The sequence below is a fragment of the Polyodon spathula genome, chromosome 17 (assembly GCF_017654505.1).
Source record: "Polyodon spathula isolate WHYD16114869_AA chromosome 17, ASM1765450v1, whole genome shotgun sequence".
NCBI classification, from domain to species: domain Eukaryota; kingdom Metazoa; phylum Chordata; class Actinopteri; order Acipenseriformes; family Polyodontidae; genus Polyodon; species Polyodon spathula.
The window spans coordinates 24193449-24215991 of record NC_054550.1 but is presented as its reverse complement, the minus strand read 5'-3'; the positions used below and the strand labels follow the sequence as shown (position 1 = coordinate 24215991).

General features: G+C 37.7%; 1 protein-coding gene and 1 pseudogene across 1 annotated transcript; one reads left to right on the top strand and one right to left on the bottom strand.

Annotated features, from left to right (window-relative positions):
* The first annotated feature begins 1675 nt into the window (after nt 1-1675).
* Nucleotides 1676-7146, top strand: LOC121330011 (annotated as a pseudogene).
* Nucleotides 7147-9634: 2488 nt separating this feature from the next.
* Nucleotides 9635-22500, bottom strand: tmem62 (transmembrane protein 62). The gene is made up of 14 exons (XM_041276207.1): nt 22172-22500; nt 20441-20552; nt 19954-20091; nt 19287-19332; nt 18967-19108; nt 18592-18716; nt 17703-17825; nt 17067-17222; nt 15636-15795; nt 15334-15447; nt 14563-14647; nt 13576-13680; nt 12815-12933; nt 9635-12300 (listed from the first exon to the last, which is right to left on the bottom strand). The coding sequence occupies exons 1-14, from the start codon at nt 22409-22411 to the stop codon at nt 11980-11982; spliced, it is 1986 nt and encodes a 661-aa protein (XP_041132141.1). The 5' UTR covers nt 22412-22500; the 3' UTR covers nt 9635-11979.
* Nucleotides 22501-22543: the final 43 nt, after the last annotated feature.

Below are 22543 nucleotides of genomic sequence, written 5' to 3'. Positions count from 1 at the left end.
ATTGCTTTCTTGTTGTGTTGATTGTGCTCCAATGAGATTCGACCAAACATCTGAATTTCCTGCACATAAACATGCAACCGTGAATTTCATTTTGGCCTTCGCACAAACACAGCTAGTAAGGCACTTGCTCACTAGCTATAAACAGCTTTTTTGATTTATTTGCATCCTTTGGCTTTGCATCTTTCAGCAACATGGCAGGGGTTAATTTCTCATTAACAATCTTTCGCCCATAAGATGTTGGATCAGGGTAATGAGGAAAAGGTTCGTGAGCCTGTTTGCTTACACCTATCTGATTAAGACTACGCACTAGGCATCCCATTGCAAAAACATAAATCCTGCTCCACAGCATGGGCTTGCAATTCTACCGAGTCTGATTGCACGGTGCAATAGTGATGCGATAATTATGCCATCCATGGGTTGCTATCTGTGCGATCACATCGCACACAAATCGCACAGTGTATCGTGACCTTTACAGATTTAAACCCTTTTCACTCAAACGCTGTAGAAGAACAAGACAACCAGGGCCTCATTGGAAACAGCTGACATAGCACAATCTTAATTATGTCTAATGAATATTTATGAACAAATCCAGAACGAGGCTAGTAGGGTTAAAATAAAAACAATCACGGCGCGAGTTACAGCGATCACAAACTGTCTCATTGTTATTGTTGTTATTAGTTGTAGCAGTAATTCTTTGTATCATATTAATGACATGCATGCGAAAATATTATTATATTAAGTGTTTCCTATTCAATATTAAGCAGTGTACATTTTAAAATAAACTATGAAGTGCTGTTGGATTAAAAACCGCTACCGCTGGATGTACCCAAGAGCCAGAGATGAGAGGCACTGCCTTGGTTTAAGCAATGACAACACACTAGCTGGAAAGTCTCACTCTGGCCTGGAAATCTTACTGTTTGGGATAGTCAACACTTGGCATCTCTGTGCATGCCATATGTGGTGTAGCTTCTGTCTGCGGTATACGATGTCTAACCAACATATAATGTTAAATATTTACGTAATTCTCGTATATGCCCTGTGTTTTTTTTTAAACTTGACATTAGTACAAAACATTACTGATGTAATTAACATTTTGAAGAGCGTCCTACAGCAGACCTGTGACGGAGCTGGAAAAGCAGCACACAAAAATATTTCCGCGTCTTGCAAACATTACTTTGTACATGATTTTTTTTTTCCCCCAAAAGATTGAACTAAAATGACACAGATTCGAAAATTGGTATTGAATTTTCACTTGCTTATTAGCTAGTCAAGTTTTGATTATGTGACGTACACAGTACAGTATCTGCAGACGTAAAATGTCGATATGGCATCAATGTTATTTATCCCAGCCAAAAAACAAACAAACAGAAAGTAAATAGTAGCAGATAATAATACAAAAAAAAAAAAAATTCCACTTAATTGTGAAGTGGCCTTTTTTTCATATTGAAGCAGTATTTGTGTTACCTTTATGGAGACACGCTGTAAATTTGCCTTCACCTATCGCGATTTAAAAAAAGAAAAAAGCAGCATAACTAGTTCAAGCACCGAACGAGCGGTAATTCGGGCACTGTACATGTCTTCAGACTTGGCTCTGGAGAACTGTAAAGTGCTTCTCTAGACCCGACCCTTTAAACATAAATATATATTTGTTTTTATGTTTAAAGGGGCAGTGCTCTGTAGGGCTATTAAGAACAAATATACACCGTTTAATTTTGGACTCGGTAATAAATAAAAGTGTTTATTGTTATTCATTCAGTGCAGTATTTTTTATCAGTGTGTCTCAACATTTTTTTTTTTTTTTTTAAGGAAAAAATGGGGAACCAGTTCCAGAAAATTCCCGAGTTGAGGGGGCGTGTTTGGCATCTGACCTTAACCCAGGACATGTGCAAGTCAGAACTCTTTACCTCTCTGTGGATCCCTACATGGTCAGTATAGTTCTCTTCAAATTACACGTTCTTAATTTTACTGTTCCTTACATTTTATTACATTTAAAATCATTCCAGTTGGTTGTTTGTGCAATTACTGAAATACTCTTTTTTTTTTTTTTTTTGCTAAGTTTGTGATGCTTTAACTAACTGCCTGCTGTCTTTTAAGTGATCTGTTCTTTTGTATTACTGGCATACATATCAGAGTACTAGGTGGTGCTGGCACTTACAAATATGAAGACACTTTGGCTGACCTAGCTATGTTACATACCGTATGTTTATGGTAGGCAAGTAGAACTTAAAAACCCAGTGTTGGTTAACACAAAGCTGTTAAGCAAAGCTGCAGTTTCCAGTGGTGAAAACAATGGAGATCGGCCCTGTTTCATGTTCCACCTGTGGCAGGTGTGTTAAAACGATTGTGTTGGCAGATGGTTTAAGCAGATATGAAGTCACCTACTTATAGAAGCCAGTAAACACCAGAACTATTCATTTGCAATATAAGTGAACGGGGAAGGCATTTTCAATAAGCAGGGAGTCGACAAAATGTCCAATAAACATTCCTGACAGCAGTAAGAAACCGCTGGTTTTTTAAAAAAAATGTTGTTTAACATTTACACTGACTGGCTATTTGAATTGCAGGACCTTACATAACATTTTAAATATGTTACATTGGTTGAGTCATCAATATCAAACTACTGGCAAACCCAAGACTTTTTGATCTGCGACTGTATTACGGTAGACTTTTATGTAGGGGCCCAGTATCTCAAAATCTAACATTTGTTTTGTAGCACAGGAAACTTCTACGGTAGTTACAGGAAACAACAAACATTTTGAACATTTCTTTAAACAAGTCATTATACATTTTGTATTGGATAATACTGCTATACATTCTCTCCAGCTGTTTGTGAAGTTGCACTCTAGCTAGTTAGCGGTGAAGAGTGTGCCGATTTAATGGTAAAGCTACATGCCCCTCACAATCATGTTCAATTACTATTTAAAACTATATGTACTCCTTGTTGTCTGTAGGTGGTTATACATTCTTTAAACTTAATTTACTAAAAGGTAAATACCTTTTTAAATATATAAAAAAAAATCCCTCTACAGATATAATTCTGAAAGCACTTGAGACCTAACTGCTGTAGAAACAAGGAGGAAGAGAACATACTCAATGACCTGTAATAGCCAGAAAAACAACAACATTGTATTCTTTGTTTCACAGCGCTGCCGAATGAATGAGGACACAGGAACTGACTACCTGTCACCATGGCAACTGTCTGAAGTTGTGGAAGGAGGTGATGTTGGGATAGTGGAGGACAGCAGGCGCGATTCATTCACAGTGGGAGACACTGGCCTCCTTTTCCTGGCCGTGGCAAACCCAGGCAGTTTTGGAGGGGAAACTACTACAGAAGGTTCAATAAAAGTTACCAGTTTTTAGAAGTCCATGGCAAAATTGATGTTGATTGAATTGGTTTAGCTCATTCCAGTCCTCACTTTATAACAAAGGTGCATCTCCTTTATAATCTGCTTATGGTAGATACTGTGGCTAGACACACTTGGGTACAGTCACCTGCAATAAGAGTGCAAAGGATGTGGGCTGTTAAACAGATTGTCTGAGCTTAGATTTTACATAAATTAGAACAGGATAACACCAAGCAACTGAAAGGAACAAAGCTGTGGAAGCCCACTTGAAGAAAATAACATGGTAATTAATAGATGCTAGTGTATGCTGGTTCAAACCATTGTAATATATCTGGATCTGTATGTCAACCTATGAGAACGTTCCCACTGTGGTACAATGGTTCAAACCATTGTAGCTGCTAACTACACTATTAAATATCATTTGGTAAGGTCATGAATATAATGTGACTCAACCAGTAGAGATCAAACTGGTGATCCTTAGTTATTATCTAAATATGTTACCCCTAGACAGATTGAAAACATGGCCATGAGCAGCTAAGTATGAGTCTGAAATATAATACTTTGTTCTGATTATTTTAGCTCATTTCAAGAGACCCTCTCTTATACGTCACCCTTTTTTCAAATATTATTTTTTGTTTGTTTGTGTAATATGTGGACTGATCCTTCATGTTTACCTGCCTCTTTTGTAATTTCTATACTGTGAACAGCCTAATTAAAGAGCTTGTTAACTTAAGATGTTTTTTAATGAATTGTTAGTTTTCATACACTTCAGTGGTGTATAATTGAAATTTTCATTGTATATCCCACAGAAAAAAACGGAATGTCCTAATGTTTCAGCAGGACCCCCAGTTGGTAGATGGGTACCACTCCTATTTTTTGGGTGCAATGGGTATGCCTGGGCTTGCAGCCTACTGGGAGTAAGGGAGAAAGGTCACATGACTCCAGGAGCCAATCAGACCATAGTTGTCAGCAGTGCGGCTGGAGCCTGTGGTTCCCTGGCTGGTCAGGTAAAAAGGGGTCCTTATTTATCTATTTTTAAATATACAGGGGACTGAGTAGTTTCCTGAAGTTAAAGGCATGTACTAGACAGATAAAATTGCACTTTTGAGTGAAGACCTGTGGTAAATCTGGCCCTTTTAGTCCAACCCTTCATCAATAAATGTTTGCTGGGCCTGTTTAATTTATTTATTTATTTACATTCTAAACTATTTGCCACTTTACTTTTCTCCATTTCTTTGCTCCCCCTCTCAGATCGGCAGGTTGGATGGCTGCTCCAAGGTGGTGAGAATCTGTGGCTCTGATGAGAAGTGCCAGGTCCTGGTGTCAGAGCTTGGGTTCGATAGCACTATCAACTACAAACGGCAGGATGTGGCTGTCAGGCTTAGGGAGAGCTGCCCAACAGGAGTGGATGTTTACTTTGACAATGTTGGTGGATCGATCAGCGACACTGTGATAGCAGTGGATTGATCAGTGACACTGTGATGGCACAGGTAAATCTAAACTGCTTCATGGTAACAATTGTTAAAAAAAAAAAAAGAAAAATCATAAATACTTTGTCTCACGGAGTCCTAGTTCAAATCGGTTAGGTTTCGTTCTCCAGCTGATAAAAACAAATTTCAGACTAAATGTGTTCTTAACTGATTTCACAGCATGAATACATCTCACAGTCTGTAGGTTTTATAGGAGTTATTGATGCAGCTATAAGAGAGGAACAAGTTATTTAACAGCGGTCTAATCACACAAATCTGCCTCCTGATCATTGCAAGAATATACTTATTATAGGGCCATTCTGACATGAGTTTCTAACCCTGATTCACAGTTTATTCAGTATCACTATACTTTTGTACTACTGATACTACAAAAAAACATTTGGTAACTTACAGCGACCTCAGAAAGACTGCTTTGGATTACACCATCTCAATTATTTGTGTATCAGCCGAGGCCCATTACAAGCTGGCTTTCTGGGCTGCTTTGTAAAGCTGCAGTTTGTCATAAGGTCGGGCTCTTGACATCACAATGAGCTTTCAGTGTATTAAGGGAGTGCGCATTTAAAGAAGTGCTTCCCAAATGTGCTGACTGGACTGCATTTGATTGACTGCTCTGAGGAGTTATTGCACTGTATTCTCTAGATGACTGAAGGCAGTCATGTGATCCTATGCGGCCAAATCTTTCAGTACAACAAGGACGTGCCCTACCCCCCTCCATTGCCGGCCAACACACAGGAAGTACTTCACACCAAGCACATCACCAGGTACATCATACAACCCTACAATACAGTAGCCTGGTAACTTTAGAATGCAGACTGAATTGTCCACCATTGCAGTGAGATGCAGTAGTACACTGGTTGGTTCAAAATGTGTTCTTTGCTTATGTATTATAGGTTGGTTTGTAGTATGCAAATACATCCTTGTACGAAACCACTTCCTTTGCTGTAGCAGTTTTACTCTAATGGTGTAGCTGCAGTCAGGCTGAAACAAAGGGGGGGGGGGGGGGGGGGGTGTCAATACCAGGAAGAATTAGGATCTACAGCACATTGTAAGTGTAAAATCTTTATATAAGGGGTACTGGCGATAATGCTGCTATTACTTATAAGAGGTAAGAAAATGGATGTAAAAATGGTTAAGACATCTTTTAAGGTTAAGAATGGGTTTGGGGAAATTGTAGAGGGTGTTCTTATATGATTTAGTGCATTACAATAGCCTCAAAATGGTTGAATATTTTTTAACATAATAAAAGGCAGCCTTTAATTATCCTTTTGTTCTACAGGGAGAGGTTTACAGTGCTGAGTTACACAGAGAAACATGAAGCAGGGATGCTATAGCTGAGGCAGTGGGTCAAAAAAGGGAAGCTGAAGGTAAGAAATGTTGGACCACAACATGTCTGCATTGAACTATCATCTTAGAGCACTAATATGTTAATTCAATGCACATGTCTGCAGGAGTCTGCTGTTTTTTTTTCTTTAGGTCTTGGAAACTGGTGAAAGGGTTGTATAACATGGTTGGTAAGTAAGGGTTCTGAGCTCTGAACATAAGTCAGTTAGATAAATACTTCTACTTTATTAGTCTTCCCTTTTGGGCTTCTAATTTAAATAGACAATTCAATGTGCCACAACAGGCCTCTTTTACCTCTAGTCTATTTCTTCTTTCGTTATCTTGGGATATTTGTGTCAATCTATGTATTTAGTTGACTCAAGTTCATTCAAAACAATCTAAATGAAACTGCACTAAACACAATTTTAAAAGTACTATTTATTTTGTGTATAAAGTAAAAAGAATATATATATATTTTTTACTGTCAGTAAAAAACAAACTGAGGTTTAATTGGGTATACCATCAATGGTAGTAAGAACTGGAGGAAAAAAATAGACAGACCATTTATCATTCTCATTGATTTCATTGTTTCTTTGCAGTGGCTTTCCACTCCATGGTGAAAGGGGGTAATGTCAGGAAGCAGATAGTGCAGGTGTCCGAGTAACCCAACAGCACCCCCATGTGGTGATATGGAGACTGTTCATCTGACCTATGTGGTTAACATGATCCCTAGTATGGTCCAGATTTGTGAGTCTTTTCTGCAAAATACTGAGCCCCAGTGCCTTTCAGGTGGACGGTGTTATCTGAATAATGCTAATTTGTTTCCTATACTCTGTCATTGTCACTTACAATTTGCTTGTCTGCCTGGTAGTCTCACTTCCTTTAACTCCCTATCCCTTTTGGCATTTAGCGTCAATCTCATCTAATCAAGATGTTTTTTATTGTCTCTTTCTTAATTTTCACTCCTACTCTCTCCACTCTCAACTTCACGTGGCTCCATTTTTTTAAATCTCATTTTGTTGCACAGTAGCATAAAACAACTCAGACTAAAATGTAATTTATTATATTTTTGTTTAAACATTTAATTCAACTGTACATCCATACTCAGTAAAAGAAACAGTACTTCAGTGAAAAGTTTACAATATATTTTATTTAGTAAATGACACACTGCTTCTGACTCAACTAACACAATAAATATTAATCGGGGGGGGGGAACAGAAACATGCTTGCGTACTAGTTTGGATGACCTTTTTAATTCTCGTAAATTAATGCCTGTTTATTGTATTAGCACAATGGATGAGGGCAAGGAGAGTTGCCAAATGATCTGTGCTGTGGCAGCAGCAGTCTGAAAATCTGACTTGCATTTACTGCTGGCTTCCCCTGGATGTCTAACCATCTGCCCCTGTTTCCGCTAGTTTAGGGAATATTAGGCCATGGTTACTGTACCTGTAATTATTCTTACACTAATTAATTCATAATAATTAACAAAACATTCTAACAAGTTTTGTATATTAGCATTTTCTAAATTAGTCAAAATAAATTGTGTGGCTATCCAATTCTGGGTTGGTTAGGTAGATACAGCTTGCACTTTACTATTTCTGAAACTAATGCATATTCTAACAACAAATCATTATATATTATACAAAAAAAGGAGTATTTTATCCTTTTTTGTGATGGCAGATGAAAACCATGATGACTTAATTGTCAAACTGCATATATTACTAAAACCTGTGACTAATAACCAACTCCCACTGTGAGTGATACCAATAGGCTTGTTGCCAATTATATATGTAAGCTACAGCCACACCAGCATGGCATGACACAACACTAAATCCAAGTTCATGGCACTGCCACATAGATGCATGTACTTTGGAATGGATATGGCAGTAACAGGTTTTTTTATTTTTTTTAATTGAATTCAGGCCCATGTAATATCATGATAAATCGATGTCTGAAACACTAAACCATCTCGTTGGGTCCAAGGCCTGTCTTCAATGCACTGGAAGTTTGAAACACTTTTTTTTTTTTTTTTTTTTTTTGGGGGGGGGGGGGGGGGGTCGTCTGCTTAGAAAAGGAATGTATTTCAAAACACCACAAACACAAATTTAAAAAAAATTGTTTTAATTAAATTCAGGATTCACAGCACTACATAACCTCAGTTTAAAATACACATAGTGCAGAGTAGTGATTAAAAAGTAAACATTCCTTTAACACCCTTATCAGTGAGGGGACCATGACTAGTATAATAGCTGGGTAGAACCAGGACACCAGAAACATTCAGCATCTGGTTACTCAAGCCCTTCCTAGCCAAGTTTTATTTTTATATATATAAAATAAAAATCTACAACAGCAGAATGAAGAATACATAGAAGAGAGGTGCAGCATGACATTGAGGGGGAATGGTGGTAGGGACAGTGAAATTGTTTAAACATACATTTGTACCAATATGCAGGAGGCAGATACAGTAAATGGCGAGCATTATAAGAGTAGATGTTTGCTTAAGTTGGATTACCTTGTTATATACGTTGAACAATTAAGTCTTCATTTTGAAAATACATATTTTTTTATTTTTAATATTCACTTTCAGTAAATACCCACGGTTGTCATTGTTGGGGAGGAAATTCCTTTTTTAGGGTCCAATGCACACTTTGTGGTAAACATAACTGCTTTAAATATGTACTTATCTTTTCTAAACCATTGACAGACTCAGCTTCGCACTGACCTTTCAGCATTCAGGTATAATCCTGCAATTTGCTGTATTTTCACTCTGAGTACAGGAATACTTGTTCAGGTTTGCCAAGGCTACCTACCACCACGGGGCACCAAAGATACTCCACTGAACAGTTTACTGCTGTGGCAAACTGTGTTACCTAAAACAATTCTCCCTATAGGACTATTTGTCAAAGTAATTATGCAATAATATGTAAAGTACATTTTTATCTGGTTATTTAACACATTCTACTGCATGGCAGTGTTTTTCTTGATAGCAATACACTGCTATAATGTACAGCTATAGCCAAAGTTTTGCATCACCTAGAATTTGAGGATTGAGACAAAAACAAAACTATATGAACATAATTTTGATATTTAACACCCTGTAATCAAAGAAACTACAAACATATCACAAAAGTCTACCGGAAGCCAAGTATTTCATGCCCTGTTTCTTGGACACGTTGCCTCTGTGTGATTTGACCTTTCAACTGTTTTTTTAGTTTTTTGTGTTTTTATGTTTAAAGGGCAGTGCTCTGTAGCCTACTCAAAAACAACCAATTTAAACGTCTCTTTCTTATTATTGAAGAACCATTATATACCATTTCATTTTGAACATGGTAATAAAAACAATTTCACATGCTAATTTTGTGTGTAAAATATATATATATATACACACATACATACACACACACACAGCAGCTGGCTCATTGAGCTAAAATAAATGCATTTATTTATATATATCTCCTACATTTGGTGACCTTTCCATGAATTCCCCCCCCCCCCAAACCCACCCGTAAAATGTACTTAAAGTCAGTGACAAAATCGTGTCCTTAATGATGAATTTACTATTTACTGGAATTAACTTTATCTTGAACTGACTTGTTTTAAAGCTTGAAAAAACATAGTAAGTTAATGCTTAGCTGATCCTTGGTCAGAAAGTGTGACAATAGAAAATAGCATTGTTTAAAAAAAATATATATTTATGCACTACATTGCTGAGGTAGAAAAAAAGGCAGCTGCAAGAGAAATTAAAAGGTGCAAAGTTCCTGTCAGTGATGTCAGATGGTTCAACCGATAGCGCTGTCATAGAAGAGGAGCTAGTATATGCATGATTCTGCCAGAAAGAGTTTCTGTGCATGCAGTCTGTGCAGAGGGCAGATGCCCTACATATCTCAGAAGCTATATCTTCAATCATGAGGTAGATTGTTTCAGACCCTGTTGAGACTGCTCATAATTGTTGCTTGGTTTAACGTTTTCTTTTGCCGTCGTCATCCCCCGGAACGATGCTGGCCGGTGAATTTTTCCATCCATTAGCCATGGTGGCTAGTGCATGGAAAAGTTAATTTCAAGCCCTGTACCATTATTTAGCAAGTTTCATTCGACTTTATGAAGCAAAATTAGTTAGTTCTGTAGGGTGATGCAAAACTTTTGGCCATACCTGTATATTGTTTTTTCAGACAAAGGTATTAATATTCAAAACATTGAAAAAAATCAGGTTTCTGTCAGCACTAGTTATAGTTCTTGTTGGGCAAGGCCAGAAGAAAAGTGAAACTGAAAAACTGAGTGATTAGACAAGTTATAAGCATGCAGCACTTTTAAATACAATTCTAATTAAATATAAAAGAAGTTCATTTATATTGTACAGTCCTTCACTTTCCAGATTTCATTAAATCATAGCAGCTCCTACATATGCAGTTTCATTGTAAGGGTAAGCTGAGTTAGTAGCAGAAGCAGGTCAGGTCTCCTTGCCACGTTATCTCCCAAGTTCTGATATCTACACCTTCCCACCAGGTTCTCACCAGTCCTTACCTCTAACCACCAAGTCCAAACTGCCTCCCAATCCTCTTAACTGCAGTCTACTTTCCTATCCTCCACACAAACACAAAATGACTGCATTGCCACCAGGCCCCAAATTTAGCTGGCCAGTCTTCAAGTCATCTAATTAAATCCACAATTATGCATAGTGTTTCTGATTTTAGGGTTAAATCCAATTTTACCCCAAAACTGTTAACAAAAAAAATAAAAATTCCCTAACAATTGAGTAATACCGTATATCCTCAAAATTAATCCACCCTTGAATAAATGCTGCACTCATTTGCCAGTTTTGTAATAGACAGCGCCCTCGAATAAACGGTGCACTCAACAAAAAACAAACAGGAAACAGATTTACGAAGGTTGTGATCCTTGCAAACCGTGCTACTTCCAAAATACGCCACCATTGAAAAGGTCGCCGTCCTCAAAACCATACTACTTCCAAAAAAAGCTACCCTCCAAAACTGTAAATCCAATCTACTTAATATAAATTATACTAATAAAATTAATTTTAAATTGACTTTTTTTAGACTAATTATCTAATCTACAGCGATATTCACATTCTCTTATCTAGCGTCATACTGTTAGACATCTAATCTACTAATTTATATAAATTATACTTACAAAATTAATTTAAAATTATTTATTGTTTGTTAATATATCCGATCAACTTATTTCCTAGGCTCGATATACTTATTTCCCAGCCTAAGCTCGTAGAAATTAGAAACAATGGAACCTCCCCTTTAAATTCTAGAGCTTGACCAACTTATTTCCTAGTACATCGGCCTTGAATAAACGCAGCTGCTGTTTTATTTTATTTAATTTGAAGATATATGGTAAGTGTAATAAACGAAAGTTTGATGTTTTATTTGCCAACAGCTTTTTAAATCAATACAAACTCAACTTCTTGTGTGATTAAAAAAAGGTCTGATTTAAGCTCATTTTTAAAAAGAAACTTAATGTGTAAATTGCCCTAAATATGCAGAACCACACACTGCCTTCAGGTTCTCACCAATTGCCACAAAATAGTCCATACTGCTGTGTTTAGAGGCAAATGTGCTCCCAAACATGTCACCCGTTGGGCCTCAAAAATTTCAGAATTCCCAGATCAGCATGATTCCCTGTAAATCACAATTTCACATGTGCTACAAATTCTCATATATAAACTCAATATAAAACAGGGTCTTCTTTATCATTCCTAGAGTCGGGAGTCCAGCGAACTCAAATCCAGAAAAAGTGGCTATCCCTTTACAAACTGAAATGTGTGTCTTGTGAGATTGTCTGTCAATTTAATTCTCAATCTATGAAGGTGGCTGGCTGCTTTTGGTGAATTCCCGGAGACGTGGGGGGTGGCAGGTCCAGGCATATCGGATCAGCAGGAGCCCCAGAACAAGCGCCCATGTGCGCAGGGGGGACAGGAGGCAGGCGGTGGTTCCGTAGGTCTCCAGCAGAGAGTAGCAGGAGTATGCCTGACAGAGTAAGAGTGCCAGCATGACCATGTTCACCACCAACGTCTGCACCCTACCCACCCTCCAGAAATGAGTCCGGAAACAGTTCCCCCGGCAACGCAGATACACGCTCCAGCAGAGGTAGCAGGTCAGAGGGATGTTAAAGAAGACTAACTAGGATGGAAAACAAACTCACTTTTAGATTAGTTTGTTCACTATACTAGATTGTTATTTTTTTGCAAATCAGGGTGAAACCAACAAGCCAGATTCAAATCATACGTCTGCTACTGACCTTTGCCTGGGTACCTACTTACAGTACTATTAGAAAAAAAATCTTTTCCTGGACAATGCGGAGGAATAAGCAAACAATTAAAGCAAACTGACTTAAAACCATACAAATATAACACTTACTGGAATCTTGTTTAATGCTACTGATAAGGAATGGCTGTGTCTGGAAGTTATTTTGTCAGTCCTCATTTGTTGCATAAAACAGATAGCAACTTCCATTTTAAAAAAGGTACGGTTTTATACGGTTATCGCAACAGATTTCTTGGTGACTGCATTACTGGACTGCTATTTTATCAGAAATATATTTTGGTGATTGCCTAGCACTTTAAAGTTTACTAGGTTCTAATTGATTCACACTGCATCACAGCATTTAATCTTGGGACCCTTAAAACTTACTCACCTGCACAACACCCACTACAAACGTCAAGCCTCCTTCAAGAAAGTGTCCCTTAACAAACACACCGAAAGCAAAGCAGGCCCCACTGTGGCCGTCAATCATCTCTCCAATGAACCAGGGACCTGAAATGGAAGAACATTCAATCCCAGCCAAGTTGTTTATTCATATAATTACACAATAAGCAGTACATACCAAAGGTGTTTCTTCATTTAAAAAACTAGCAATGACATTATTAAACAGCCATAACCTGTATTATCCTAGTACAAATCAGCATACCACCTTTATTAAATGGTGCTTTCATAATAAATACATAAATAATAACAATGAAAACATTTCTAACATTTTAAAAAGAACTGCAAAACATGCAATATATAACTTTTGCTACTATTTCCTGGTCAGTCTACTTTCCATTCAGTCTGTCTTTGGTTTCTGGCCAAAATTAAACATTTGCCAATTAGACCTTGAGGTTAAAATGATTATGAATGAACTACTGTACTTACACATGCATGTGAACAGTATCAACAAAACATGTTACACTACAACACAAAAAGTTTTTTTTTTTCTAATATCAGAAGCGTAAGAAAACAAAATGTTTAATGAGGCGAAGGAGATCCAGCCTGTGCATGGTTGTCTAACACTCTTATCAAAGCTATTTTATAATAGGGAGATGCAAGGGTAAAATAAACACGTGCGCTGATGTGCTGATTCACTCCAGCAATCTCTGCTGTTGAATTCCAAGGTTATAGAGCGGTATTTAATCTCACCAAAGGCAGTGCAGAGAGTCAAGAGCAGGCTGGAGTAGTACAACGTGTTGATTTTACATAAAAGGTGTAGAGACAGCTGTGCCTGGGAGGCAAACACTGAGGATTCTAAAAAACAAACAAACAAAACAAGATATGAATTCATTCAGGAGATATGATAGCATGCACGAGGGAAAATACATTGATAGAACAATGTAGATTTATCCACTCAAGTAATGCTAGAACTTAAGGCAAACAATTGTTTTGACAAGGACTGAATTGTCTTCAGCAGTTTGAACTGAAAATTTATTGTTGTTATTTGGTGGTTGAAGTTTTGACATACTAAGTAAGGCAGTAAAGGTTTAAGCATTTTATAGTAAACAAAAATAAAACCCTAAATGGCACAGTATCTATCCAACATTATACTGAAATGTTCGAGTGAGTCTTTCATTGATTTAATACATTGTAATTGAATACTGTATGTATAACTTTTACATATTCACAACAAATCACGTTCAGCTAATTGCAAACGTAAGTATGCCATGTATTTGTGGTGCTATGTGCAAAATGCTGCCAGTGGTTTAAGTTCAGTTGAAGATTGAGGAAACGAGCATTTGGAAAACTGTGTTCCATATTTCCATACATTTCTGTCACTTTTAATTTTTCATTTGTTGCTAGGTGGCATTGCAGAAGCAGAACACACAAGAGGTACACTTCCAAAGTTAAATGTGAAATTTAACCAGCACAGCTACTTGTGTTGTGCTTTTCAATATGTAGTCCGAAAACTTAACAACTTACTCAGTACAACATGGCAGTATTTAAAAAAAAAAAAAAAAAAAAAAAAAAAAGTTCCTCTTAAAACTGTTGTGTACCGTAATATTTCTTTTAGTATTCCTATAAAAAGGGGGATTTTTTCACAAACACACACCACACTATGTAGCCAGGTTATCCATAAACACAGAGTAAATGCCCTATTGTTTTACAGAGAGGTGAGCGATAACCTGTCCTTACCTTTTAGTGCAGGTGGTCCCAGGTAACGAAAGGTAACAATCAAACCTAGGTTAACCAGTACAAGGAACACGAAAGTGACTCTAGCCTAAATACAAACAGAAGCATAACAAATTCTGTGACACATTTTACAGGATAGATATCTTGGTCATTTAGTCCTGTAAAACTAAAGCAGGACTGAAAGAGAACTCCAGACCCTGTGTCATTATGTCTTTGCAGCAAGTAAGGTTTATCTGCTCTTGGGTTTACACTACAGTGCTTATTTCAGACAGAAAGACGGACTCAGCCTCTGGCTTGGTCTCATGATTAACTTTGCCCACTCACCTAAGAGTTAATAATCTGGACATTTCACATGGTAAGTTACTGTGGTAAATAGGAACAGCCGTATGAAAATGGGATATTTACAAAAAGGGGGCAAAGTTTAAATTCTCTCAACAAAATATTGACATAAAAATGCTCACGTTAAACTAGAAACAATATGTGTTCCCAAAGAAATGGGCTAAGTTTGTCTCAATTGTTTTTTTCTGCCATTTTTATTACCACATCGTTAATAAGATAACTTGGATAGTAAATATAGAAAACAGTGTTTTTTCACAATAGTCCCTTATGCATGCATACATCTCACAGGTCGACAGGATCTGTGAGTTCGAAATGACATTCCATGCAGAGTGCATATTGTGTAGGACTGCAGGTGAACCCACTACAAACTAAATGAAGTTTAGGTACATATCCAACCACAAACACAGCTTCTATTTAAGATGGAGAGGCTCTTACCAGGATATAGTGGTCAGTCAAGAGGACGAAGGACTGCAGGAACCCGAAGCCCAGAAACAAGTCTTTTTCCAGGGTGAATTCAAGCTGTCTCACTGCTGACCTGCCAGCAGCATCCTAGGAAAGAGGGGGCACTGCTAAGTCTGTTCTGGAAATCCTAGAACGTAGGGCAGGGGATACTTCTTTGTATAATTTTATTTACATTACTGCACCATTACAAGCAACATTGATCTTTCAGTCTTACATTTCCAGATGTGAAGGAGGTTTTTACAATCTTGCTCAGACTTGCATTAAACTGTGTTTACCTCAACTTTGACCTCCATGTTGTGAAGTCCTTTCGTATATCTCATAGGGTCCCAGTTCAGGACGAATAGAGGTCCTTTCACAGGCCGTGCTTCCCCCAAGAGCTTCCCGTCAACATGCACATAGATAGCAGTGATCTGGGCTGCCGAGAAGGCTAGAACCCTGCCAGGTTTAAAGTTACAAAAATACATGTGACGTAGTTACAGGCAGAACGAACTTTCAGGAAAATGTAAAATTACAGGTACACACTGGGAGATAATCAAATGTAAATGATGTTATAGCTAGTAGTTCTGCACAAACAGATTTTTCAGATTGATCTCTCCATAGAAACCAGGTTCTGATAATCAGATGAGGGCAATTATGGTAAATTAGCTCAAATCAACAGCAATCACCTTATTGTGAGCACCTGATTTCAGTGGAATAATCAAGTAATTGGTTTCTGCAGCTCTAATAGCTAGCTAACAGACTAAACATTTGTTTCTGATACAACTTGTGGTAATAATGCTGTAAACATCATCAAGTTTTACACTGCAAGTTAAGTAGTTCTTATGTTCATAAAACTGTAAATGTGTGTTGGAAAACATGGATTGAGAACTGATTAGCAGTTTGCTACACATATGGACTGGCAGAGCTATACTGGTGTTCTTTTCTGAAAAGAGACTAATATTGCAGACAGCAGACTGTTTGGTTCAAATTGCATGTACTGCTAACAATTGACAGAGCCCTTGCGTCTACAAGATTCTTGCCCAGCATTGACTGCAAGCTAACAAGATAACAATGCTGTGGACCAGGAGAGCGCAGGCTCTAAGACTTTTGGAATGCAAAGCATAAAGGGGCTAAAAGGCTCCCAGGGACTGGCATTCGACCCAAAGGTTCTCAGGGAGAATAAGAGACAACGCCACTGGACTCAAAGAGTCTCAAGCAAAAGAGATATGAACAAGGAAGATGACAAAAACTAGGTGTATGGACCTTTTGGGACACCACCAGGGGTATGAAGAATGCACCGAGTTCAGAGGTCGTCACACAAGACTACACACACAGACACACACACAAATATATGGTACAGAATAATGTTTTGTACCTTTGCTATTGGTTAAATGTCAGAGAAAGAGGAGATGGAGCATCTATACAGAAGGGTATTTAATGTCATGCAAAAATTGTAAGAATGAGTATTCTGTTTGTCCTGTACCTGGGACCAGACTCCCTGCATATTTCAATAAACCTAACAACTGATTGAAGAAAAAGACTGCATTTTCTTGAATCTACTTACCATCTTTTTTTTTTTTTTTTTTTTTGTTAAGTTACATCAATGTGATACTTCTGTATTTAACAGACAACAGGAACCTCCATATATCCACAAATTATTTAATTAAGTTTCAAACTTGGATTAGCCATGTTCTGGATGTGAGGCTGCTTTTTAAAACAGCAGGTACCTGATGTGCGTGGAGTTCTGGATCCTTCCTAGGGGCTCGACCGCCGAGTTGGTATATTTGGCTGCCTTGGGATTGGTGATCAGGACAGCCGGCCACTCTTCAAAACTGAGGTCTGAGAAGCTCAGGAGGTCATGATCAAATGCCAGGACACGAAATCTATGAGCATCAATACCAGAAACAATCACGCTCCATTGATATTTACATTGAGGATGAAACTAATCACATTGTCTGAGAATCTGATAGTTTTATGATAAGCTCCCATGTATTAAAGGAATAACAACCAAGGCTTTAAAACAATCTCACCTTTAACAACTTTCTTGCCTAAAAAAAATGTTTTTGTAAAATCTGGAAGTCCATTTATCCTGTCCACAGCATTGCAAGTTCATTCCCTATGCCGCATTATTTAATGTTAACCCCCTCAAGTTTTAATGAAGATGTACTGATCATTTGTGCTGCACTTTTGTCACAATGCACTTCAATAGGTCACATGAAGAAAAGCAGCAGCACTGAAAACATGCAAGTCACAGAGAAAACAAAGTTATTTAGGCTGCTACAGTACAACACCTATGTGCAGCTAAACAAGTTTCATGTTTCTGGTGGGGTCGTAATACCTGTTACACAGGAAATTGGTCTCACCTTCTGCTCAACTTCCAATCAGCGAGCTCCAGCTCCAGAGTGCCCTGTGAATGGCGGCTGTGCAGCACCGGCATCAGCCCTCCAAGAGTGTGCAGGTGACCACACAGGTAAGCCACTGCTGAGCTGGGAGGGCAATACGAGAAGGTGGGAAGTCCAAGGAGACTTACTTTGATATACCACCACAAAGATTACGGCACAAAATTATTCTACTGCTTTGCCCAATTGGTTAATGACCATGCGAAACCAGCTTTAACCCAATTGAAAGGTGTTACTGGTCAAAGTTTCCAGTTGGATTGACCATATATATTATCTATGATATATATATATTATATCAGGATATATATATATATATATATATATATATTAAATTCAAGAGTGGGTGAAATAGTAAAAGTTGCTCATAATATCTTCATTTTAACAGTAATAAATACATTACATGTTAATGTCTGTGTATATAGGCTGAAAATGTTTGAAGTGGACCTAATTAAGCTCACAGAAAAACCTGGAATGCTGCTATGCAATCTTCAGGTATTGAGAGGCTGAACCTGATTTGACTGCAAAAGATATTATCCATTCTCCCAAGCCTGTGCATGCTATGACAAGGTCTGTGATAAATGAAAGGTTACACCAAATTTTAATAAAATGTGTCAGTACTTATAATCTAGGCTTTTCTTTAATAAACAGATTTTTATATCAGACTAATAATTAAAAAATATCAATTGTCATTGAAAGTGTTAATTTGACTAGTAGCAGTACATAGACATTTAAATTATAAACAGTATCTTAACCCAGAAGGTGTTAATACTTATGGGCTCTACTGTATCTGGGGATAAGTAGATTGAAAATGTGTATAGCAATGTGTTTGCGTGTGAACACACGGTATGCTTACCTCATTATCTGCCGTATCCCTGGGAATGGGGAGATAATGGTGGATGTTGTATAATGGCCAAACCAGATTGACTGGTTACTGTTAAGGCTCTTGGATTCTAGAATTGACAGCTCGTCCATTCGAGTCTGAAACAGAACAAAAACCCTTCATTGTTTTATAAATCACAACTTGCTGCTTAATTTTGGACAGAAGATGAGTAGACAAATCAGTCCGGCCTGAATGCGTGATGGGAATTTACTGTCGATTTACGATTTATTTTTAAAAGTATCAAAACATACAGTTCTGAACAGCACAGGATAAAGCACATGTACTGTTTGTTGTAGAGACTGCAGGTCAATCCTAAATATTCAAAGCCTGATTAAAAACAGCTTCTACCTGGTCTAAAATGCCAAAGAAATTAAATGGTCTCTTGGGTCCAGGGGTGAGGGTGGCATCAACACAGATGAAAGAGTAATTCCCAAAGGGAGTTTGGTGAATGTAGTGGAAGGAGCCCTCTTTCTTGGTGGCTGAATATTTCCTGCAAATCCAATAGACAGACAAACATACTGCAGGTATTCGACACAGCAAACAAAGTAACCAAGCCCTATCCTGGGTAATCAACAAAATCATTTTTATATCACTTATTTGAAACTAATTAGGTATAGTAGGGTTTAATTTGTGTTTATTTTTAAGGGGAACTAAAAAAAATGCTTTACCTGTAATAATTGTTGACACTCTCAAGAGATATTATATTAAAGGCATCTAAAAAAAGACAAAACACGTCACATTGGTATTAAAGTAAGGAATATACCAAGTACAGTTCAGGGAAGCGCTGTTTTCAAAACTCAGTACCAAGCAAGGTTAATAAGCTTATGGAGCACATCTTCAATTATTTACATTAGCCATATCTGGAGGGTGGAGGTTAGAAAAAACAAACAAAACAAAAAAAAACCTGCAACTTGAGCACTCTGCTTCTCTATCATGGAGTAGAGAGAGATCTGTGTGATGCTTAGCTCTTAATTTATAGGTGGCCTAAAAGTAGCAATCCGATATTTAAACCTGACTGTCAGAACATAACTTAAACCAACAGACCAGTACTCCAAACTGAGGAGGGTGATATTTGTAACAAAAACAATTGTTGGGGACACAAGACAATACCATGATTACCCAAATATTTCAAATGACACAGGTTTTCCTATTTCCCTGTTACAGAAATGCATTGACTATTGAGTCAACACTTGATCAGTCATGTAAATCACAAAGGTTTACAGGTTAGGAAACTTCCCCCTGAATGCATTACATGTTTTCACTAGCCGTCATTTTGGATCAAAGTGTACTGCCCTTGAGGCACTGGGGTTAAGAGACAGGTGTCGAATGCATTACCGTGGTTCCCCCTTATGTCTATCCACTTGGTTCTCTCCAGCACCCTTGACCTCTTCAGGATGTTGTGGTAGGCCTGCCACTCCACCTCATACTGCTGGGATCCAATCTTACCTGCCGTCTTTGCATCTGTCAGGTCCCCTGATGAGGAAAAAAAACAGAGAGCCATAAAAGCAAAAAAAAAAAAAAAAAAAAAAAAAAAAAAACTGCATCAGTATTTTTGTGCTTACTAATAATTTATTTTTTAATTTTGGCTTGCCATACTGTGGCAGATGTGGCTCAAGAGTCAACAGTTGGAAAGCACTGACCAAGCTTGTTTAAGGGGTTTATTGACATCACTGAGATATGGGTTCGAGAAACCCCCATGGCCATTTTAAAATGAAAATATGATACTTTAAAAAGTGCACATTTAAGACCTATATAGTGAATGGAAGTACATAACGGGTAAGACTTATATAGTTAGCTACTACTACCACAACTTAAAATGTACCTGTTGCCAGAACAAGGGCTGGTTTAATGACATCTATAGTTTCCGTGCAAAATTCCTCAAAGTCAGTCATTCTCTTGGGGTCTTGAAAGTGGCTGATGTGTATGTCTGACACCTGTTTAAAAAGAAAGAAACAGAATAGGTTTGATTCACACATTCATTGTGATTGGCACCACTAAAATGGTTGCCACAGCTGCGCGGGGAGAATCCACCCCAGTGCTGTCGCAATAAACTTTTAGAAGCACAGGAATCGATCAATCAATCAATATTTATTTTATATAGCACCTTTCATAGTCGACCACCATCACAAAGCACTTTACAAGACAGTGAGGAACAATTCATAATACAGTGAAACACAGGGCATAATACATTATATACAACAGTAAAAATACAATGCAAATGCTTTAAATATAGGCATAATACATTAAATAAAAGGCTAGAATGTGAATTCTAAACATTGTGGATGCATGTGTCTAGCACAATTAAACTAATAGGATGGAGTGAAAAACCTGAAATAGCAATTTAGACAACAGCTAATAATATTTACTAGGCTTAGAGAGCACTAAAAGCAAGAGAGAACAAGTGGGTCTTTGATTTAAAGCGACAGAATGTGGGAGCTGCATGTACTCAAGCTGGGAGAGAGTTCCAGTGAGTCGTGGCCATGAAGCTAAAAGATCGCTCTCTGAGTGTGGTGCACTTTTGCTTGGGCATATCGGGCTACATTTTTAGCTTTTCATGGGCATGGGACAAACGTCCACTGGCACTTTTACAAAATGAATAAATGTACCAGTTGTACCCGAAAATGACGAAAGCTGGTGCGTGTATGGGTGCGTTGTTAAATTAATCGGTGCTCTGCATCGCCAAGTCGGAAGTGACATTACTTGGTGCTTATCGGTGCGTTGTATTTAACAACAATTTGGTCAATCAACATAGCTGATAATAAAAATAGAAAGGTTGCTCCAGCGGCATTCAAGGCTGTGATTGACCTGTGCGAGCAAAGCTTATTGGGACGATGGTTTTGTTATCTTTAACAGACTGACTAGGAGTTGGCTTGTTACATTAAAAATGGAGCCAGCAGCTACCTTGCATTTGTAAATATTGTATGAATATATTAATGGATACAAGTTCAAATAAAGTTAGCCCACTTTTCGCAACTTTGTAACATTTGTTTGATGTATAAAAGGGCAAATAACATACACGATAAAAAAATTTAAAAAAAAAAACTGTTCTCTCTCATATCAAATTCTACTCTGGATAAAATTGGCAAATGTGATATTGTTTATCAATGTGTTTATTGGTGCTATTACATATTTGTTAAAAACACAACACTCCGTACCAATTTTCAAAAGATTTGGCGTCTCTGAATTTACAATTACATTGATAATATTATCTTCTTAGAAGACAAACTTCCACAGCGGGAGCGGCCATTTTGGTTTTGCTGCAGTTCACCGATGTTTTGAATCCGCGGTGACTCACCGGTGAATTTAACAAGAGTTAGTTGAGCAACTCCTGGTGAATTTAACAACGACCCTAATGACCCCCACAACCTCACATTTCCCTTGCTTTATCAAATAATAAAAAAAACACATTCATATCGACCAATGTAAAATATCGCATACATCATGTCTTAGGTTTGTATTTCAATAGAGAGCACTATCTGTCAGTCCGTTGTCCTTTCAACTTGAAAATAAAACATAGGGTCAATCTATACAAGTTCTTTATATCTGGATTTACCTGCACAAACCAAAATAAGTTATCCATTTCCGCACCGGGACATGGGTGGCTGTTGTAAAAGCTATCCCTGTGATGATTCCTATCATTGGAATTGCTGTTAATAACGCTTCTTTTAGGGCGCTTTGCAGTGTTGTAGCTTTCCAGAACTAAGGCGATCACCAAACCTGCGACCACCAACCCGCCGACGATCTTGAGCATTTTAACTGACAGACAGGAGAGGGTGTGAAAATGGTAAAACATATGTACACAGGTAACTTGAAGCTAGGAAAAACGTTTCAATGAACAAATAAAGGATAAAAAGAAAGATCGGACCGACTCCCATAATTCCGAGCGAGTTTACCCACAATTCTATGCGTTTTAAATCACAAGCGC